The 21,899-nt window shown below is 34.2% G+C and overlaps 2 protein-coding genes across 2 annotated transcripts in view; one reads left to right on the forward strand and one right to left on the reverse strand.

Moving 5' to 3' along the window:
* Positions 1 to 11,428: 11,428 nt before the first annotated feature.
* The window catches only part of LOC106469017 (puromycin-sensitive aminopeptidase-like), a 70,266-nt gene continuing 59,795 nt past the window's right edge, over positions 11,429 to 21,899 (forward strand). The window contains exon 1 of the mRNA XM_022397414.1: positions 11,429 to 11,678. The gene's annotated coding sequence lies outside the window, so the exon portion shown is untranslated. The remainder of the gene's footprint in view (positions 11,679 to 21,899) is intronic.
* LOC106469016 (frizzled-2-like) lies at positions 15,871 to 19,680 on the reverse strand. The gene has a single exon (XM_013929468.2). It carries the CDS (start codon positions 19,341 to 19,343, stop codon positions 17,628 to 17,630), a length of 1,716 nt encoding a protein of 571 aa, XP_013784922.1. The 5' UTR covers positions 19,344 to 19,680; the 3' UTR covers positions 15,871 to 17,627.

The following is a 21,899-nucleotide window of genomic DNA, read 5'->3' on the forward strand; positions in this document are numbered from 1 at the left end:
GATCAAAACAAGCTATGTACTTGGAGTGAAACTAAAAATCAACTTAGTAATTAATGTAGCTAATATATATTTTAGTTGCGTTCCTACTAATAATGATTCGAATGTCTTGTTTAATCAGTTGGGTTCCTTCACTGTTAACAGTATTTCCGGTCTTATTTTAAAGGTTTAGCATACAATTGAACTAACAAATAATTAGTTTTCATTAGCCTAATTTTAAACTTTGCAAATTCTTTGGTTGGTATTATAAAATAACTGTATTTTCGTTTCATGCATACCCTATTTTCTGTTTTTATAGGCGCTCAAAACGTAAGCCTAAATAGGTCGTCAATATTTTCATAATCATGAATATTTATAGCCTTTTTTTTAGATAAACTGATGAGGTTTGTTGATGTTTTGATGGTGTAATCCATTATACTGATAAATTGACACCGATGTAAAGAGACGAGGCTCTAATTACTAAGTGCTGGAAGTCAAACTGTTATTTATGCTGGAGTAAGGAGATAAAGAAAAACGGTTTGAAGCTAGCAGTTCTGCAAAATACGTAGAGATAGCCGAACAAATGTTGCACATTTGACTTGTATCACTTATACAATACACAACGAAGTTTAATAAATCATGGTATTGTTAATATGTTCGTGGTGTCAGTTATTAATTAGCTGACAAATAAAGCAGGCGTTACTGATACCCCACTAGCTGGTGTCTTACACAGCCAAACTCATTAGGGTTACTGTGTCGCAATCCCAACTTATGGGGCGGTCTCTGGCATAATTTTGAATTCTAGTTATCTTTTTATCACCTTCACCATTCAGGGAAATCTCTATTCAAACTTTCACTAAAAAAGGAAGGAGTGGTCTGAACTGATTCTTGAAACAAAAAACAACTGAATTTTATTAAAAACAAGGACTTAAAATTCAAATAAGATGTCAGTAGCTCACTTCATTATTGAATGTAACAGCGGTATTCATGTCATATTATTTAAAGGAATTGCAAATTGAACGTATAATAAAAGCATATACGTGCGTCACATGTCAATCGCACTCGTTTCTATAGATAATTATCTCAGGATATAATGATACGTCGATTTGTGAGATATTTAAAAAAAGGAACAAAATTGTGAAACTAAACTCCAAAATTTTTCGAATATTAGAACAATAGATTTCGTATTTATGTGTACGTGTGTGAGAGAGAAAGAGCAGGAATAAACAGTCAGCAAATTATAACCATGGCTCATATTTTTAACCTCTTAAATGCAGGTTAAAAATTGCATATACTAGTAATATGTATAGAAGACAATGGGTTAAGAAATTAGACATAACAGTAACAATAGATATAATCAAAATGAATTAACTGCTAATGACAAATCAAGAAAGAAAGATCAAAGAATGGAATGCATAGAAAAAACGATTCAGGATGTTGTAATAGCCATAGAAGGGAATGTCTGACAGAAATGTTTAAAGATGGAAAGTCCAAAGGAATGAGAACGAGGAAGAATTAAGTCACAACGAAACGTTATAAATATCAGACATATTTATAATAAGAAAAATATTTATCGGTAAATAAAAAAAAGCGTGTGGCAAAAAGTACTTAGAAAGTAACAATCATAGATGCAACTAAAACGTTTATTTGTAATTTAGCACAAAGCTACACAATGGGCTATCTGTGCTATGCCTACCATGGGCATCGAAACCAGGTTTCTAGCGTTGTAATTCCGCAGACATTCTGCTGTGCCACTGGGGGGGGGGGGCGAAACTAAAAAGAATGTGGTGCAAAAACGGCCCACGAATAAACGATCTTGAATACCCTATGGATAAAACGGATCACAAAAGAATGAACCATTAATCCTCCCTCTAGAAAGGCAAGTGTAGCAGAGACAAACCATGAGTCATTAATCCTCCCTCTAGAAAGGAAAGTGTAGAAGAGACAAATCATGAGTAATTAATTCCCCTTCTAGAAAGGAAAGTGTAGCAGAGACAAACCATGAGTCAATTATCAAACCAATATTTAGCATGAAATAACTCATAATGCTCAGTTTTTGGGGTGGAAGATGCTCTCTCGTAACCATAGCCTTCACTGTTTGATGAAGCAGAAATACAATTCTATCTGTTCTAGGAGTTAAAAACGTCAAAGAGTATTAACTCAACTGTGAAATTAGAATTCATTTTCAAATAAAATAAAGATAACAACTGTTACAATGATAAAGTAAGATAGTAAATTAATAACTACTTAAATAATGCCAGTCGTTGAACTCGCAAATGTAAATGTTAAAAAAGGTTGTATGTTTGTTGTAAGGCATAAAGTTACACAGTGAGTTATATGTGCTATATCCACCGTGGGTATCGAAACCAAATGTTTAGTTATAAGCCCACTGACTTACCGCTAAGCCATCGGAGGGCTAAGGAAAAGAGAAGAATTAACCAGCTTTTTTATGTCTCCACAAAGAGACATGCTGTTTTTCTATTGTTCCTTCTTCTTTCAAACACTTTTCAGTCGACCTCCATTCCTTCATTTCTTAGCAGATCGACTTGAAACTTGGTAGGATTATACTTTGGTCCAATTTTCCCAGGTTTATTTTTCATTTTTTTATTTAGGTCTTTTTAAGAATTTTATGGGATCAAAGGTCAAACAACCCAAAAATGCATATTTTGGGCTCCTGTGTGGTAATATTTACAGCAATCAAGATGAAAATTGGCACAAATATAAATTTGTATGGATCCAACACACTAAGGAACAAAAATGGTGGACATGATCATTTTTAGTAGTTATAGGGGGATCAAGATGCTACAAAAAGCGTAATTTTAGGGATTTTTGACAATTACTCCGCCTTATTTCGATCAATTTACATGGGATTTGGTACAAAGATACTTTTTTACAGGTCCCACACAAAAATGTACAAAAATGTTAGATATACCTATTTTTGTTCATTTTAGGGGAAGTTGAAAGGTTAAATAACCCATAATTTTAGGGGGTTTTTTCAATTGTTTAACCTTGTTTCGACCAATTTACATGAAATTTGATACAACAATACTCTTTGCAGGTCCCAAAAAAAGATATAGACAATTTAGGAAATTTTTTTGCTCAATTTTTTAGCAAGGAAAATACAATTTGGGTGTTTTCTGAACTATTCATGAGTATATCAACTAACGTATCTGGGATTTGCTAAAAAAATTAATTCTTGCAGATCCCAATCTGGCGGAGACATATTGCATTCGCCCACGAATATTGGCCTATTTAATTTTGTCCCTCAATGGGACAGACGTAAGTCTACGGGATTTACAATGCTAAAATCAGAGGTTCGATTCCCCTCGGTAGACACAGCAGACAGCCCGATGTGGATTTGCTATTAAAAAAACACACACACAAACACTCTCTTTAATTTTAAAAATCGTTTTCTACAATAACTGTATCTGAGTATATGTGTATTTTGATATTCTATTCACTAACTTTGTCTACAATGGCTAAATCTGAGCGTGTGAGTATTTTGGTATTTTATATATTAACTTTGTCTAAAAGAGTTATATGGAACACGTTCTGAGATATAGACTTAGTTTTTAATCTTATTTCAAATTTGGAAGGAGATAATATATTAACTTACGAAAATATAACATGAAATGTACTGTTACGACAGCGGAAGTCACGTGACCCTGGTAACTCGTAATGAGTATCTAGAAGGATCGGGGAACATCACCAATAATCCAATATTTGCTAGATGCCCTCTATTCCTGTATATAAGCGCGCCAGATAAAGCGAGACAACTTGGGAGAAGGAGGATTGTTTATTCTTCGAGCACCTTTGATTAGTAATTATTTCTTAGGAGATAATTATTTTATGAATTAAAATAACTGCCAGGGAAAAACGAAACGAGACAATTAATCGGAATTGAATTGCAGACAGGCAGATATAGAGACGGACAATTGAGTCAAGCGCGGTAGTGACCGTAAGTAAAGTGCGTGAATCGTTGTGAATTATAGCGTGTGTTCAAATGAAAGTGACTGTGGAAATTAAGTGTATTGCAAAGTTGTATTGAGAAAGAATAAACTAGTTTTATTTAAGAAAGAACTTGTATCGCTGAAGTTCTTCGGAAAGAATTTTTACGGAAAATTAACTAACGACCAGAGACGTAACAGTACTAACGCAAAATGTCTAAGTCGAGAGATCAAAATTATGAAAATCATGTCTGTCTGTAGATTTATTTTCTTTGTTGAAATCCTCTTAGTTTGTGCTTCATGAATTTTATATCATAGGTATATAAATATAGTGTTTCAGTTCTAATTTTTACTTGCTTTGAGGCCTTTTGTTTAACTTCAAGACGCATCGGTTAAGATGAACAACAGCACAAAAGCTGTTAGGCTTAATAAAATTTATTGTTTCAATAGCCTAGGCATTTCACACCTCTGCCTGGTCAGTAAAGAAAACTTTTAGTGTTTTTCTTAATCTAACATTACTAAATATAGATAATAATTAAGTCTTAAAGTAGCATTTTTCATGAATGATTACTCTCTCAGGTATTATTCTGTAATGAATTTCATGTGAGCGATTCACATATAAAATTATGCTAAACTATAGCCAGATGTATAAAATTATGTTAAACTATTGCTAGGTGTATACAATTATGTTAAACTATAACTAGGTGTATAAAATTATGTTAAACTATAGCCAGATGTATAAAATTATGTTAAACTATAGCTATGTGTATAGAATTATGTTAAACTGTGCCAGATGTATAAAAATTATGTTAAACTATAGCCAGATGTATAAAATTATGTTAAACTATAGCCAGATGTATAAAATTATGTTAAACTATAGCCAGATGTATAAAATTATGTTAAACTATAGCTAGGTGTATAAAATTATGTTAAACTATAACCACATGTATAAAATTATGTTAAACTATAACCAGATGTATGAAATTATGTTAAACTATAACCAGATGTATAAAATTATGTTAAACTATAACCAGATGTATGAAATTATGTTAAACTATAGCTAGGTGTATAAAATTATGTTAAACTATAACCAGATGTATAAAATTATGTTAAACTATAACCAGATGTATGAAATTATGTTAAACTATAGTCAGATGTATAAAATTATGTTAAACTATAGCCAGATGTATAAAATTATGTTAAACTATAGCCAGATGTATAAGATTATGTTAAACTATAGTCAGATGTATAAAATTATGTTAAACTATAGCCAGATGTATAAAATTATGTTAAACTATAGTCAGATGTATAAAATTATGTTGAACTATACATTTAATTGTGGTTGAACTAATTTGTTATAAAAGCTGTTACAAGATTAATGTCATAATATTTCAAAATTCAAAAATTTGCTGGTTTTTGGTCAGGTTCGTTAACATTTTTCTTCATAAAATGCAAAGAATAATACAAGAATAGGATATATATATATATCTCATAAACTTTTCAAAGCCTCTCGCTATAGTGACGTAGAAGATTTGAAGAGCAAATCATATTACGCTCTCTAGTGAATGAACGTAATGATATACAACATAACTGTTTTCTTTGTGTTTTTACTCTTTTATGCCTGAATGATAGCTTGGTGTCATCAATATGTATTTAGTATAGTCTATATATGTTCCTATTATGATTAATTTATTCTATTTATTAAGTTATTAATAAAACACTCGACCAGGATAATGGGGAAAAATTTTATAACATACTTTATGGAACGTTATTATTTAAACGCAGTTCAAATTCTTTAAAATGATCTTATATCAGGTGATGAAATGAAACGCAGACTGTATCTACTTTTGTCATTTTACAGCATCAAAACGGCACGAAGTTTATGCATATATCGTACTCAATAACTCTGATCATATAACCTAGTTTAGAACCATAATTCAACATGCGAACTTTATGGCGCGACATAATATGTTTTTATAGACGTACATCGAAGAACAGAATAAAATGATGTATCCAGCTGTTTAACGACCAGAAAGTATATCGTGTTGGAAATACAGAGAGTTTTGTAACTTCACAAAATAGATAGTTTATCAAAAACATACGGTAGTTAATGCAACATGAAAAACGGAATAAACATGTGTACATCATATATTTTGAACATCCTGAAGGTAACAACTGATTGCAAACATCAAACCTCAATATCGGCGTGGCTAATCCTGTTGCTACGTTTGTATAATATGGCTACAAGTTTTTCCTTGTGTTTATCGAAAATACTTTTGTCATTAGTGTAAAGAGTTAATGTTGAGGGGAAATGATAAGGTCATTGAACTCTAGTCAGTCAAAAGTCCGAGCTTTATACATACACGTTCGTTTATAAAAGTGTGAGAACTGTTAATTTCTGTCTTCTACCAGTTGTGTCCCTCGGTAGGTCAGAGGTAAATTTACGTACTTACAACGCTAAAATCCGTGGTTTGATTCTCCGCGATGGACATAGTAGAAAGCCCAAGGTGACTTTGTGCTAAAACAAATCAACCAGAAGTATTTTACAAGGCTAAACCTATATGGCCTTTAACCATAAATTCTTGCAATCGTGACCTCTTATGTAACAATGGATACATTATGGCATAATATCGTTATTTAGTTATTCTTTAGCGGAAGATTTGATGCATTAACTAACTTATTGCTTACATCATGTAAAGTGTGTACTATTTTGTATTGGTATTTTCAACCTGAACGACACATTATATGCAACATGTGGATAAAATCACTACGTCATAAACTTCATGGTTCGGACATATTGTCCCTAATGTAGAACTTCTGACCAGAAAGAAGGTTAGTCGGTCGCAGCAGCACCCGCTGTTTACACGACAACTCTTATCCGAATAACAGAATTCACTGACGCTTTTATGCCTTGCGTCCACAGTTGACAGTGCGGAGCGCATGTCATATCACAGCCTCGAGTTCAATATCCAGAACTGCATTGCTGAGAACAGTCTAGCAGGCAAGGTATAAACATATCTGATATCATGATATTTAAATGCTTTGAATGTATGCATTCAAATTTCTTATTATGTATAGGCCTTCTTAGCGAAATTTTGCTCGTGTGTTTGTATTTCAGCACAAAGGTATACCACAAGTATCGGGAACTGATTTTAGCGTTATAAACTCACACACTTATCGCTAAGCCACTGGAATGTCGACATTTTGCTCTACATAGACAGAGAAACTAGGGGCAAGAGGTACGTGCCCCTCTCCACACCTACACTTGTTGATGGGGTCAGGTTAATGCTTGTTAATAAGTTTAAGGCAGCCATACATTACATGTTCGCGCTATACTATGTATATTTTATGAACTGCTCCATTTGAAGTCCATAAATGCCACATTTTTTGGGGGCCATACCCCCTGATCCTCATAAAATTATCTTGTTCAAATACATTTTGCATCTTCCACCTTTGGTCTACATATTAGTTAATAGTTGGAGTCTATACAAAACATAATATATCTTCGTGTTTAAATTTCATAACATTGAACATGTAGGTTAAAACACCACGAAGTTACATTCTATCAAAATATTCCATATTATGATTAATCAGAACTGAAGTTATGTCATACGTAACTTTAACAGTTTTCACAAATGCTTTGTTAAAATTAATTTACAATGGCAAACAAATGCTAACATTACGCCTAACAATTAACCTTTTTTTATCACAACCGTTAGGCTCGCTGGTTTCTAATGCTTCGCCAAGTTCCGGTGCTCAAACTGTAACGTTTAAAGCTAACATTCCTGACTTTTCCCGCTTACAAACATCTAACTCAACAGTGACGAAGCTAACTTTTACTATTTATTTTTGTTATCATCAAGAAATATAATTGAAATAGTTTACTAGCATAAATAATATCGATGAATTTTAGCTTTTCCTATATATATATATATGTGTGTCTGTGTGTGTGTTTCAAACTATTTTGACAAAGCTGTTATTAATCTTACAACGTGAGGTTTGCTCATTAAATTTGTTAGAATTTGTTATTTATTAGATTAATAGTAATTTTCGTAAATTCGCAAAAGAAGACAAGTTAAAAAAACTAAAGCTAAAGCTAAGTTTACTGCAAGCTGTATAATACAGAAAAATAGACGGTAACTTATCCCAGCAAAACAACCTTTCTAAAGCTATGTCTAACACTTATTTTAAGGCCTATCTTTCACGGACTGGAATACGTAATTGTTGGTTCTTTCCTTGAAAATATCCCCCATGGGACAGCGATAAGTCTTCGGATCAACGCTGCTAAAATCAGAGGTTCGATTCCCCTCTGTGGACACAGCAGATAGCCGGATGTGGCTTTGTTATAAGAAAAACACAAACACTCCTTGAAAATATTTTGTTTAGTTTTCTTTCCGTTAAATTAACAAAAAAAAATTAAGAATGAGAAATCATTGGTATACATTTAGTGTTTTAAATCTGTGAAAAACAAAATCAAAACTTCTAGTCTGATATATGTTTCTCACTGATGTAAGCCTTTGCTCAAAACGCCTTAAAATAAAGTAAGAAAGATTATATATATTCAGTGAACGATGCCAGCATTCTTTGCACGTGTGAATGTTCCACATTCCTCCTAGCATGCTGAAAAAGAAACAACTCTACGTATTTGCAAACATTCACACTCGTATGTGTTTACTTCTAACTAGTTTTTCACATACGTACATAAAAATGTTGTCTATAAATCACTCATGTTCAGATGTATAAATATATAAGGTCGTGAAGGTCCTATACAGCTCTGTTTCTCAGTATTCTAATCAGGGTTCGGATAACGAGTCTCTCGTATTGATAAAAAACGCGGACGCGCTAACAGACAGATAGGCAGAAGTTACAAAAATAATAAAACAATTTTGAGTGCAGTAATTTACTCAGACTACATGACATGTTTTGGGATAAGCAGCAAGTTAGGAATGTACATGTATCCATAATCAATCTTCATTCTTTATCGAGTCAAAAGCGTTTGTTACTGCTGTTTGATTTTTATTTCACCCACACCATACTGACGAGTGACTGGTGTTTGATGAGTAGCCGTTGAAAGTGTTTCGTGACATCTATCGCACACAGAACTCTTTCATCTGATACACATACAAACGTGAAACTGATCAGGCAGATAGATGGATGGACAAATGTACTAGTAATCAACAAGAGAAAAACAGAAAATCAAAAGAAAAAGTAAAATCAGAAAATAGACATATTAAAAGACATATCAAGTCACTAATATCAAATAACTTCGTTCAGGGTTATTTTGCGACCTTTGTTATTTTTCTTATACAGACAAGCTCGTTTTGACGGATCCATTTTTGCTAATCTGTTCGCTTGGATGGTACGTCTGTCCGTCACCAATTTCACAGTGACTAACACACAACTTCCGTTTGTGAGTCACAGCAGCTGTGTCACTTCCATGGGAACCGCACTCGACGATCTGAAGCAGAAATTCTCGTTCACCACCGAGAATGGCGGTGTGACACAGCAGGGGGTGGTTAACAAGATTTGTCTTATATTGATTCGAGCACGACATTTCTGGCAGTTTCTCCCCGGGTTGCGTTAGCAAGTGACCCCACCACCATCTCATTTGTCGAAAGAAGAAGGATTTGTAATAGTTTTCAAGTAAAGACAGTTTAGATCATTTTACACAAGGCTCCTAAAACTCACAAGAGTAAACACATACAGCATGTCTTCCCCTGATATCTATAATCGTGTTGTTTACTGGGGTGATGTACATTGTTCGAACAGATATGATAAAGAAGTTGTTTTATTTACACCTACATACGATAAGCGGAATGTTCTATAGAATCACGGGATGGGGATGAATTTTATCGTGGTAACTGAGATATATCAGGTAAATAGTAATCAAACATGAAACACTATAGCAAAGAAACCCACTCAGAATTATCAAAACTATTGTTCTTTTACGTCTTCGTTTACTTTTCCGTTTCACTTATTTACAAAGCACGACATAACGGCGTAAGAGTAAGATTGACATTTGCTAGAATGGATGTTCACATGCGCATGCTTGTGCCCCCCCCCCCCAGTGCCACAGTGGTATATCTGCGGATTTACAACGCTAGACTCCGGGTTTCGAAACCCGTGGTGGGCAGAGCACAGATAGCCCATTGTGTAGCTTTGTGTTTAATTACAAGCAAACAAACATGCTTACGTTTGTATTTTCTGCTTCTGTGCAATAACATTTGCGACGAGTAAAATAAATTCGTCATTTGGTGCAAAGTTCTAAAGGAAAATGTAAATGCAACAGTATTTATAAACATAACTTTAAAAAAGAAACTAATTATTCAGCCACGACTTTATAAAAGAATCTTTCACTGCTTCGCGAATTCTACTTCTCTGAATTTGAGTCCGACTTTTCTGATAAGATCAAGATTATTGGTATACGTATAATTTTTTTTAAAAATGGGTGCATAATAAAAGCCCCCCAGTGGCACAGCGATATGTCTGCGGACTTACAACGCTAGAAACCGGGTTTCGATACCCGTTGTGGGCAAAGCACATATAGCCCATGTGTAGCTTTGTGGTTAACTTCAAACAAACAAACAAACAAGCATAATAAAATATAGAAAATATTTACTAAACAGTTTTACTGGCACAATGCCAGGGTTAATTGTAATATACTATACCCATCACAAGCTTTTGTAGTTAGATCAATAAAATATTTAAATATTATATTTTATGTATATGAAGCTGTCATTACCCAAACCATCTTTACTTAGTTAAGGAATCGTTCAAGTAAAGCGCATAACATCATTAATTTTTTTAGATTTTTTTTAGCATTATATAACGTGACTTATATTCGAAATGATTATTTGGTACATAAGACTAGTTATTGATGCGCCATTTATAGAGTCAAAACCTGGATTTTGTTGATTGTAAGAAAAACACATTGAAAAATAAACAATAACTGATGTTATATAAATACCTTATGATTAAGTGTTTTCCTTAATAACTTTCAAAGATGTGCTCGGTAAGATAACAGTGGATTACTACAACAGAAATACACCAAAATGAAAGCGTTCATAGCTGTTGTCATCTTTAGAGTTCGGGTAACAGGGATGTTATTGCGCACTCTTCTTGAGTTAAAATGATAAAGAAGCTAACGACAAATAGCTTGTAATGCACATGTTAGACCTGTTCAGTAATGTCCTTAGTCCTATGTTCTTCACATTAACAAAACCTAATATTCTTGTCTCGGTTTCGTGATGATTCGACCCTCGCGATGGAGCGTTTCCGTATAAAAATAATATATGATATTGTGGTGACAGCAAACATCAGCTTTAATACAACTAGTCCAGGTGGAAAAGTAACGTTAGAGGAATAAACAAGTCTGGTACAAAGATCAGTAGCCTTTGGAAGCGGACCTACATTTATCTCTCAGATTAAAAATGGGTGCTAAGATACCCTTTCTGAATAACAGCTTCTGAGCTAATTAAGACAATTGACGATTATCAAGGCGTGCAAGGGGTCAATTTAACGGTTCTGTTTATCAGTCTTACCGATAATTCCATTTAAAAACTTATTATCAAAGAGTGTTCACTAACGGCCTTAGAGACAAACTGGACCAAAAATCTTAAAGACGTGATTTAAGTCTACCTGTTCTTAACTCTGTAGTCTCCAAGCAAGGAGTCAATGTCTTAGATGTACGTTCTCTATTATAAGTGAGTTCGTTGCAGAAGTATTTTGCTTTAGAAGAATGAAGTACGTAACCAGGTAATATCATAGTTTATATTTCTAAATATGATCATTTACACTTTGGTTTGGATTGAATTTCGCGCAAAGCTACGCGAGAACTATTTGCGCTAGCTGTCCATATTTTAGCAGTGATAGATCAGAGGGAATGCAGCTGATTAACAACACCCACCGCCAACTCTTTTACCAACGAATAGTGGGATTGAATGTTACAATATAATGCCCCCACAACTGAAAGAACGAGCGCCCTAACCACCAGGTTTTAGCGTTGTAAATCCGTAAACTTACCGTCATTGCAGACAGTAGATAGTAGAACGCATTCTTTTGTTGGTACGTTTAGACACATCTTGTAGTGTATATGATTGCAACATGGAATTCAACACCTAATGTGTTTAACTACAAATGATACCACTAAGTATACTGCAAGTAATAATTCCCTGTATCGTTTATTTAGTAGTATTGTGCTAACAACCACTGTAACAGTATCAACATATACATTATTCCTTTGAGTAAAGCTTTAAACAGTGCAAATATATCAATCAGGCTTATATGGAGTTACTCGAGAGACCGTTTTGGGACGACGTTTCGCTCACTTTGCCGAGGCCTTCTTTAGGTCCAAAAACCGTTCACACGTAATTTCTATCCATAAAAACCTGGTTGGGACGTTATTTCAATTAAAACCGGGTTGCTTACAACAAAAATGGAAAAAAAATATGTATTCGTATTAAGCTGAGGCGAATAGAAGTTGTTTGTTTTTTTCACAATTCGTATTAATAAAATCAAGAAAACTGATAAACATAAAATACGGATTTGTAACAAGTATTTTTTTAAAAGCTACATCTGTTTTGCAATAAAGATATAAGAGTTGCAAACACTAAAATGAAATGTTTGTGACGTCAAGATAATATTGAAAAACAAACCTTATTTAACCGAAATTTCTTAAAGAAAAAACTGAGTTCAAAATCAGGCATATTATTAACAAATGGATGAGAAGAATCTCGAAAACGTGTTTTATATTTTAAAGACATTAATGCAATTTACACAGGTATAGATTGGGGTACAATTTGTGTATTTCAAGCTATTTATCAAAGTGAAAGTATAAACATGTTTAAAAGTATTTTACATTTAACCTGAGATTAAGACAAGACTCAAACAAATCCGACGGCTCCTTGGATTTCTGTATGTTGAAAACTGGCAATTTGCGTTTGAACGTTTTAAAAATATTTGGGGCCCGGCATGGCCAGGTGGTTAGAGAACTCGACTTGCAGTCTACGGGTCGCGGGTTCGAATCCCCGCCCCACCAAACATGCTTGCCCTTCCAGCTATCGGGGCGTTATAATGTTATGATCAATCCCACTATTCGTTAATAAAAAGAGTAGCCCAAGAGTTGGCGGTGGGTGGTGATGACTAGTTGTCTTTCCTCTAGTTTTACACTGCTAAATTAGGGACGGCTAGCGCAGATAGCCCTCGTGTAGCTTTGCACGAAATTAAAAAATAAACAAACAAACAAAAATATTTGGGGTATATAAATATTCTTAAGGAATTTGTATTTGAATGTAGGAAACTGACTATACTATATTATAAAAAAATAGAAGAAGAAGAAGCAAATGAGCATTATCACGTATTAAGCTTAATTCTTCGTACACTGTGATGTGTTTCATTCGTGCTCTGGATTTTGGAGCTGGCGACACGAGTTCGAATCCGTGCGATAATACAATATATTCTTCGCACTTTAATTTAAGCTGTGGGTTTGTTATGAAAGTGACAATCAATCTTCTAGCGTAGATGGTAGGTACTATTGACTGGCTGCCTTCCCTGTGGTCAGTAATTCAAAATTAAGGACGACGGCAGATAGCCTGAGTAGCTTTGTCATAAATACAAAACACAAATTCATTCATGCATTTGCACTCCTTGAGAAACGTGTTCATTTTATATGAAATACCGTAGAAAGTAGGGAAAGAATGGTACCCGGCCCCTGCCGAGTGTCAAAGTTAGCCATCTAAGCCCTAATCTTTGTGGAAACTAACGCGGTACTGAAAGTTATTATAGTCCATAATTGGTTTAGTTATAAAAAACGTTTTTCGGGCAACAAAAACTGACCGCCCGCTGAAAGTCGGGGATTCAGAGAACAATAGGGGTTAAGAACAGGCATGGCTTGAGAAGTGGATTTCTGGAGAAGGTGGGGGTTTTGAGAACAATAGGGATTAGGGTTTGAGAAGTTGGGGCTAGGCATTGAAAGTTGAAAGTAAAACCTGAATGTTCTGTTGGTGATTATTCGGTTAAATGTAATAAACTTCAATTTTGTTTTTGTTTCTAATTTTTGTGTATGTTGTTTGTGTGTGTGAAGCTTAGTGACCCGGACCCGGTATTCGGCCAAATTTTACTACCCGTGCATCCCTAGTAGAAAGATTGGTGGTAGATCGTGCGCATCAAATGACGGTTTATTTGTTTACTGACATTATTATAACCACAAAGTGGAAAACATGACGCATAAAAGCTAAAACAATGCATAGCTTACTAAAGCATTCCACATACACACACAGTCTTCCAATTGCAGCACGTGATCAAACATCGACCACCGTAGAAATCGTTCATCTATGAGTCGAAACTTTGATAACTGTTTTCTACGCAATTTACATCGATAATTCATTTACGTGTGTTCCATTTTTCAATTTAAGTTTTAATACTCGAATCTAAACCAGTAAGTTTGGAAACTTCCATGTTGAAAACGTTAGTGGTAATCTTCTATCTCGTAATATTTTATGTAAAAATATATTCGCAACTGAGGTTTTTTTTTTCTCTCAAAAACTGCATTTTAGTTGTTTCTTATTTTATTTGGTATTGCACGGAAAAGAGGAATTAACTGTTAAGTTACTTAGAAGTTTAGAAACTGGTTTCGTGCCTTTATACACCGCAAAATTTCTTGTTGAAATATAGTTTTCTGAAGTTTACTAATGCAAACAAATAATCACTGTGTGTGTCTTCCTGGTGAACATAAGTAATTTAAGGATATTGACAAAAAACACACACGTTTTCTGGGAAATAAACTGTTTTATTTCCAGTCCCTAAATTTGTAATATTTACTATTAAACCTTTTACAGATTCCGTATTATATACATACGGGGACTTAGTGAAATTTTCACATTTGAGCTACTAGTTTCAACGTACACGTTAAAAGCCAAACTAAACATATACAAATATAACTAGAAACTGAAATAAAATTTAATGTCTAAAGAGTGCTAGGAAGTATTCTCCAACTTTTTATACAAAGTACATACATTTTTAAAACAAATAAACATAAAGTTGCCATGTTGTGCCACATTCAATGCAAAAATATGGCTTCGGAACTTTCTAGAAAAAAATAAGGCACACGTCAAAATAAACATTGTTCAACCGCTACTAAGAGGGTTTATTTATGTTTATGAAGAAATTTAAATAGAATATGTATATATATATATATATATATTTTACGGAGATCTTTAAGAAATAACAAGAATTTAGTAAGATCACTCAATAACTGAAAATAATAATTTGTTAATTATTTGTTGACACATTCTTTCCTTAACGATAACAAGCTTTTTATTGACAAAATATATAGAAACTGAGAACCATAATATCCATAATTAGCACTGAATATTTCATGAAGCCAGGAAGACCCTGAATAACTAACTACACGTTAATAAAGACACAAGCTGTGTTTGTAGCTCAGTCTAATTCAGACCCCGCCAACCAAATGAGCTCTAACGCTAGTTATTACAGGACCACTGATTAAAACTTACGTGTGCAAAGCTGAACAACTAATCAACCTTTCACTCTACAGATTATAGTGAAGTCAATTCTTTGTTAAACATGCTCCATAAATTTTGCAACCGCATTTTAAAGCCGAAAGGAAAACACGCACTTATAGTTTCAAATAACAGACAATGTTTGACCACTGGATATAACAATCTGGATCAACAGAGTATTCTTGACTTCAACCGCTGATAATTCCTAAAGTTTCATATCTTGCTTCTCGAAAACTACTACAGCTCATACCGTACAACAAGCTTTGTGAGACAGAAGATTAAATGTTTGTTATGGATTTCGCGCAAAGCTACACGTTGATAAAAGAGTAGCCCAAGGGTTGGCGGTGGGTGGTGTTGACTAGCTGTCTTCCTCTAGTTTTACACTGCTAAATTAGGGACGGCTAGCGCAGATAGCCCCCGTCACATTATAACGCCCCTGAAAGGGCGAGCATGTTTGGTGTGAGGAGGATACGAACCCGCGACCCGCAGATTGCGAGTCGAGCGCCCTAATCGCCTGGCCATGCCGGGCCAAAAAGAGTAAATAAAGACATGCGTAGTATCTGTGGAGAAAAATAATTTTATATTAAACATGAATTTAAAATACGCGTAATAACAAACACACAAAAAGCGATTTTTTTATTTTTCACAAATCAAAAGGAGAAAGAAATTTATTTCAGTTTTATAGTTGGAATATTTTTGCTTCTGTCAAACATTTTTACTGCATTCTTAAATAAAAATGTCCTTTCGTTTTAGAAATTATAAAATTTAACCAATTAATGCAAGAAAAAGGTTGACAAAACTTACCCACTAAAATAATTTTGATATGAAATCTTAAAACAGCTAATAAACTGCTCGTTATTAAGTTACATTTGGTCTCAAAATGCAGTCACATCAATATTTTTTTACATAAGTTAATTCAGGGGTACCATAAGAAAATACATCAATAATAACCATTACCCTGAAAAAATATTATATAAATGCACAAAACGAGTTTTCTGGTGCACAAAAATAGTCTAAACTAGAAATACTCAATCATAGAATAAAGTGAAAGTAACCTTAAAATATTCTTATATTACTTCTACGACAGTAACATATATGTCTTAAAGAAAATTTCTGTAGAGCAACATATTAGAAGGTGAAGTATTTCAAAGGCACTCTCACAAACATAATATGAATCGTCACTTACAGACATGTTTTCTTATATATAAACAAGAAACGGCATGTAAACAAAAATTATATAAATTACAAAATGAAATAAAAATTACGTTCGAAACTACTTTTTAATAGCTGCAACTCCCTCGATAATAGAATCATAAAGCAGAATCCAAAATTAACATAAAATATATTTGTTCTTAAGTGTATATTGTAGAATAATTACATTTGCCAAGAGTAAAAGCAGCACGCTACTGGAAAATAACATATTTTGTGTTTTTAAGAATATAATCTGGGAATTTGAAATATCTTACTTTATACATTCAACTGTCTCACATTTTATTCTGTTGCAATGAAAGTCCCATCTATAAAAGAAACACTTGTCTTTATTTTCGTTAAACAAAAAATTCGATACCGTATGTTTAATGATTAATTCGAAATAAATAAGATTTGTTCAAAGTTTAATTCTAATTAATCTTAGTACTTTAACACACTGTTAACATAATTGAAAACATAAAAAAATAAAATCTACCATTACCATCTTTCATAACAAGATATATTTTTATAAAGAAGTTTTATTGATGGAAATTTAGGGCATTTAGCTTAAGTTGCTATTTAAATTTCATTCTAAACGTATTAAAGATGTCACATATTTCACACCTTTAGACTGTATAGAAATGAGTATTCCTAAAGATAAAATAAACAACATTAATCATAAAACTTACATAAATTTCTTTGTTATATTGATCGTAAAATACACATAAGTTTCTTCATATGTAGATATTTTACATGTGTTAATTCATGTCAGTCATAGACGTTACATCACATCTACAAGTACTTTTCCATACTTATAGGTATACTGCAAGAAATTACTTCAACACAACAATTTCGTTTTTGAATTTAAAAAAAAATGTTGGATTAACCCTCACAATTCGTAATGTTGTACAATTATACACGTGCATATATTATTTGTAAAAATCAACAATATACATCCTATGATTTACATGTAGCACTGTTCACCCTAAAGTGTAAGTCACACGTAAGCTTCCTGACTGACCATTCGATGACAAATCTTCTGATAAAAGTTCCGCCAGGAGTTGCACGTCTTCCCTGACCATATCCAGAACCCTGATGTGATACCCACAACTAATGTCATTAAGTATTTTATCATAAAAACGGCAAAATCTGGCTTAGGCCAGTAACCTTCTGTCCTCAGCAAGTCTTTCGGGGGACAAGGGATACTGTACATGCGTTTTTGGCAATTCTCCCTTTGCCACGACAGCATCCATGATTCGAAATACGTCTGCTCGTAAAAATAGCAGGCTAGAACTATGATAGCTGGTACGGTGTACAGTACCGAGAAGATTCCTATACGTATCATCAGTTTTTCAAGCTTATCCGTCTTCGTCCCGTCGTGCTTCATGACAGTACGGATGCGACAGAGGGATACAAATCCTGCCAACAGGAACAATGTTCCTAATCCTAAATAGAAAACCAGTGGTGCCAAGACAAATCCCCTTAGTGCCTCGACATCCCAAATTCCCACGTAACAAACACCACTTAAAACGTCTCCTTCTACTTTAGCCATAGCAAGAACAGTAATGGTCTTTATGGCTGGAACTGTCCACGCTATTGCATGGAAATAATGCGAATGTTTTTCAATAGCTTCATGACCCCACTTCAGACCCGCTGATAGAAACCATGTTAGAGTCAAAGTTACCCACCAAATGGAGCTGGCCATACTAAAGAAGTAGAGCATCATGAAAAGGATTGTACAACTTTCTTTTTTATTACCCTGAGCGATCGTATTAATCATCTTAGCTCCAGCCTCGATCTCTGGTGGATCGAACGGTTTATTACATGATACATCATCACCGAGCAGAAATCCAACAACGTACGTCAATGCTATCATGAAATAACAAAAGGATAAACATATAATTGGCCTCTCAGGATAACGGAATCTCTTCATGTCCACTATAAATGTAAGTACTGTAAAAAGTGTAGAAAACAAGCACAGAAAGGCCCATGTACCTATCCAAACTCGAGAAAAATTTCGTTCCTCATCTCTAAAAAACATGCCATAACAAGGCAATCCACAGTTCTTCTCTTCCTTTCTACCAATGCGAACTACATAATCGAGTCCTTTAGGAACTCGAAATTCTGTTGGACATATAAATTCCTTACCAGCGGTCGGTTTCCTCCCGGAAGTGCCATGAGGAAAAGGCGAAGAAGTAGCAGCGCGGCTGGACTTTTCTGTGTCGTTCTGACCTACACAAAGTTCGGATCCTCCAGCTTCTGGGAACTTTTCACATTCCAAAGTCTCTGGCCAACGAAATCCAAACTTATTCATCAGACTTTCACAACCATTCCTTGCTGATTGACACAATGAGCGACACGGGGGAAGAGGGTGAGGCAAGATGGTACAAACAGGAGTGTACATAGAACACAAGAAGAACTGTAAATCTGGACTACACTTTACCTTCACTAAAGGGAAAAACTGGTGAACTTCAAGACCAGCGTCTTCTTGTTTCTGATGATTAAGCAGGTTTGGCATCATGGTCTGGTTATACTCGATATCTTTACATAGTGGTACTGTAATGGGTTCACACAGGTTATGCTGTGGTATTAGGTTCAAGTCGTGTTCGGACACTCGTGTATTTAGCACTTGGGCCTGGACTTGTTGCCATCCTCGTTGATGCGATGTGCTGAAGTATAACGCTAGTAACGTCACCACTAGTGCACGAGCCATGACGAGAAATATCTTGGTATTAATTAACACCTAAAGCTGTAATCAGCCTATTCTTGATTCATATTACAGTGAAGTGTACGATACTAAACTATGGCATATAGATCCAGATGAATGCACTTTTTAAACACAGCTAAAGTTTATACGTCTTGTGTTCCCACGAAGTGATCTCAACTCAGTGACAACTAGCACTCTATATGTGTATACAAAGAACTCTTGCCCACGCTCAGTTTGCTTCGCGTGGCAGAATGGCGCGCACGGCATGAAATATTATCACAACACGCCAGTGCAAGCAGACTTAACCACACATCAATTCGCTAAGCTAACCGTCTTAAGTGATTGGCCCTCGCCTTCTAATCCCCTGCAGTTCTGTGTCAAACGTCACTTAAAACGCGTTGGCACCACTTTTAGAAACAGTCGAAAACTCTCTCCCATAAAACAAAAATACTTCGTGCAAAAATGTTAGAATATGTATTCTCATACAAAATCAGAGACAAATTTGCTACTCATATTAAGTTTGTTTATAATTTTTATTTTGTTTATTGAAAGTCGATATAAAATATACTTACGGACATCCAAATAGTGCAAATAATGTAAAAAAAAGTTATCAAACATATGATATATGTTTGATATGATACTGACATGACTTTATTTTACAGAATATTTTAGAGATCTCGCGATATTTGAATTTTGCGAGACTAGTTACAATTTTAGGCTTCATTATTCCAGCTGATCCAGAGAATCTTATTATTGCACAAATAATAAAAACAAGTTTTCACGTATGATACAGAATGTGCATTGTTGCAGCTCAACAGAGAACTATATTTTGAGAATGACATTTATTCGATTGTTTTGCAGTTATCGTTGGATTGCACCATATATTTACTACTGAAATAATTAACAAGATTAAACGTCCCCAGTAGCACAGCGGTATTGTCTGTGGACTTACAACGTTAGAAACCCGGTTTCGATACTTTCGGTGGGCAAAGTACAGATAGCCCTTTGTGTATCTTTGTGCTTCACTACAAACAAACAGACAAGATTAAATATTGTTTAAAAATAATCATAAACAGTTTAATTTATCATCTTTCTTATATTTAGAATGCGATTTGAATGAGATAACTTTTACCTAAAAGCTAATATTATCAATATATTAGCAGAAACTCTCGTACAAATACTTTCTGAGAAACTTTAGAGAGAATAATTCTGTGTGCCGGGTTTGAATTTCGCACAAAGCCACACGAGTGCTATCTGCGCTAGCCGTCCCTAATTTAGCAGTGAAAGACTGGAGGGAGGGCAGCTATTCATTACCACCCACCGCCAACTCTTGGCCTACTCTTTTACCAACGAATAGTGCGATTGACTGTCACATAATAACGCACCCATGGCTGAAGGAGTGAGCATGTTTAGTGCGACAGAGATTCGAACCCGCGATCTGCAGATTGCGAGTCACAAAAAAGTTCAATCCATACAACAGGCACAGCACACACACAGTCCGTTGTTAGACTTTGTGCTTTGACAACAAACAATTTTATACCAATGTGAAACCTCGTTTATACATACAGTTCAAACGATAAACAAAGGGAAAAGGGGCGTTTTATTTTTTTCAAAACCGCCAATTAAATATAACTAGGTCTAATGAAGTAAAGAAAATTTTATATTTTATGCACTAAGAATTTTGTAGAAATATAATATACAAGAGTTATCAGTCAAGTCGCTCTTTTTCTTATTGGTATTACTGACTAACATCCTTATTGATTGTTATTTTTTCGATAATCAGTAGAATTTTGGAACATTTTCAAACTGTACATTTTCCTTAAAACTATTTTCAAGAAGAGACATAAAATCGTTATCTGTTAATTCGAATTTATTGCGAGGATTGTTTGTTTTTAAGCACAAAGGTAACAATAGGCTTTCTGTGCTGTGCCTTCCACGGGTATCGAAACCAGGTTCTTAGTGTATTAACCCTTATCGCTGAACCATTGGGGAGCATTATTGCTAAGCAAACGAGATCGTAACAAATAATTATTCATAACTTTAATACGAATTTCTGAAAGATGTAGAATGCTCCCCAAAACACGATGCATATTTTTGGGGAGTTAAAAAGGATAACCTCAGAATTTCAAACAGGAGAAGAAAATCAATGAAAAATATAAGTAATAAATATTATTATTGTAATAAATCCTCTTTTTTGTTGTTGAAATTATTTCATTGTTAGTAAGTTAGGGCGAAGGACTTTCTGTGAAAATTATGAGAGCAAGCTGGTATTCAAAAGGTTAAAATATAGTGTTATTGAATAATAGAAAAATGCATATTATTCAGTTTACATTGACAGGATTTCTTTGTTTGTTTCAGAATTTTCTCCATGCGGAATCTCATATAATGTCACATTTACTGAAGATAAAACAACAGTTTTACAAAATATTTTATACTGTTAGAAAAGTTTATAAGAAGAGCTAACGAAAAGAAGTTTTGTTCTTCGAAGCAGAATAACTTATAGAAATATTAATGCGCTTTAACCTTACGCCACAGATAAAACGGAATAATATTGTTACGTCT

The sequence above is a fragment of the Limulus polyphemus genome, unplaced genomic scaffold, assembly GCF_000517525.1.
Source record: "Limulus polyphemus unplaced genomic scaffold, Limulus_polyphemus-2.1.2 Scaffold3265, whole genome shotgun sequence".
Taxonomy (NCBI): domain Eukaryota; kingdom Metazoa; phylum Arthropoda; class Merostomata; order Xiphosura; family Limulidae; genus Limulus; species Limulus polyphemus.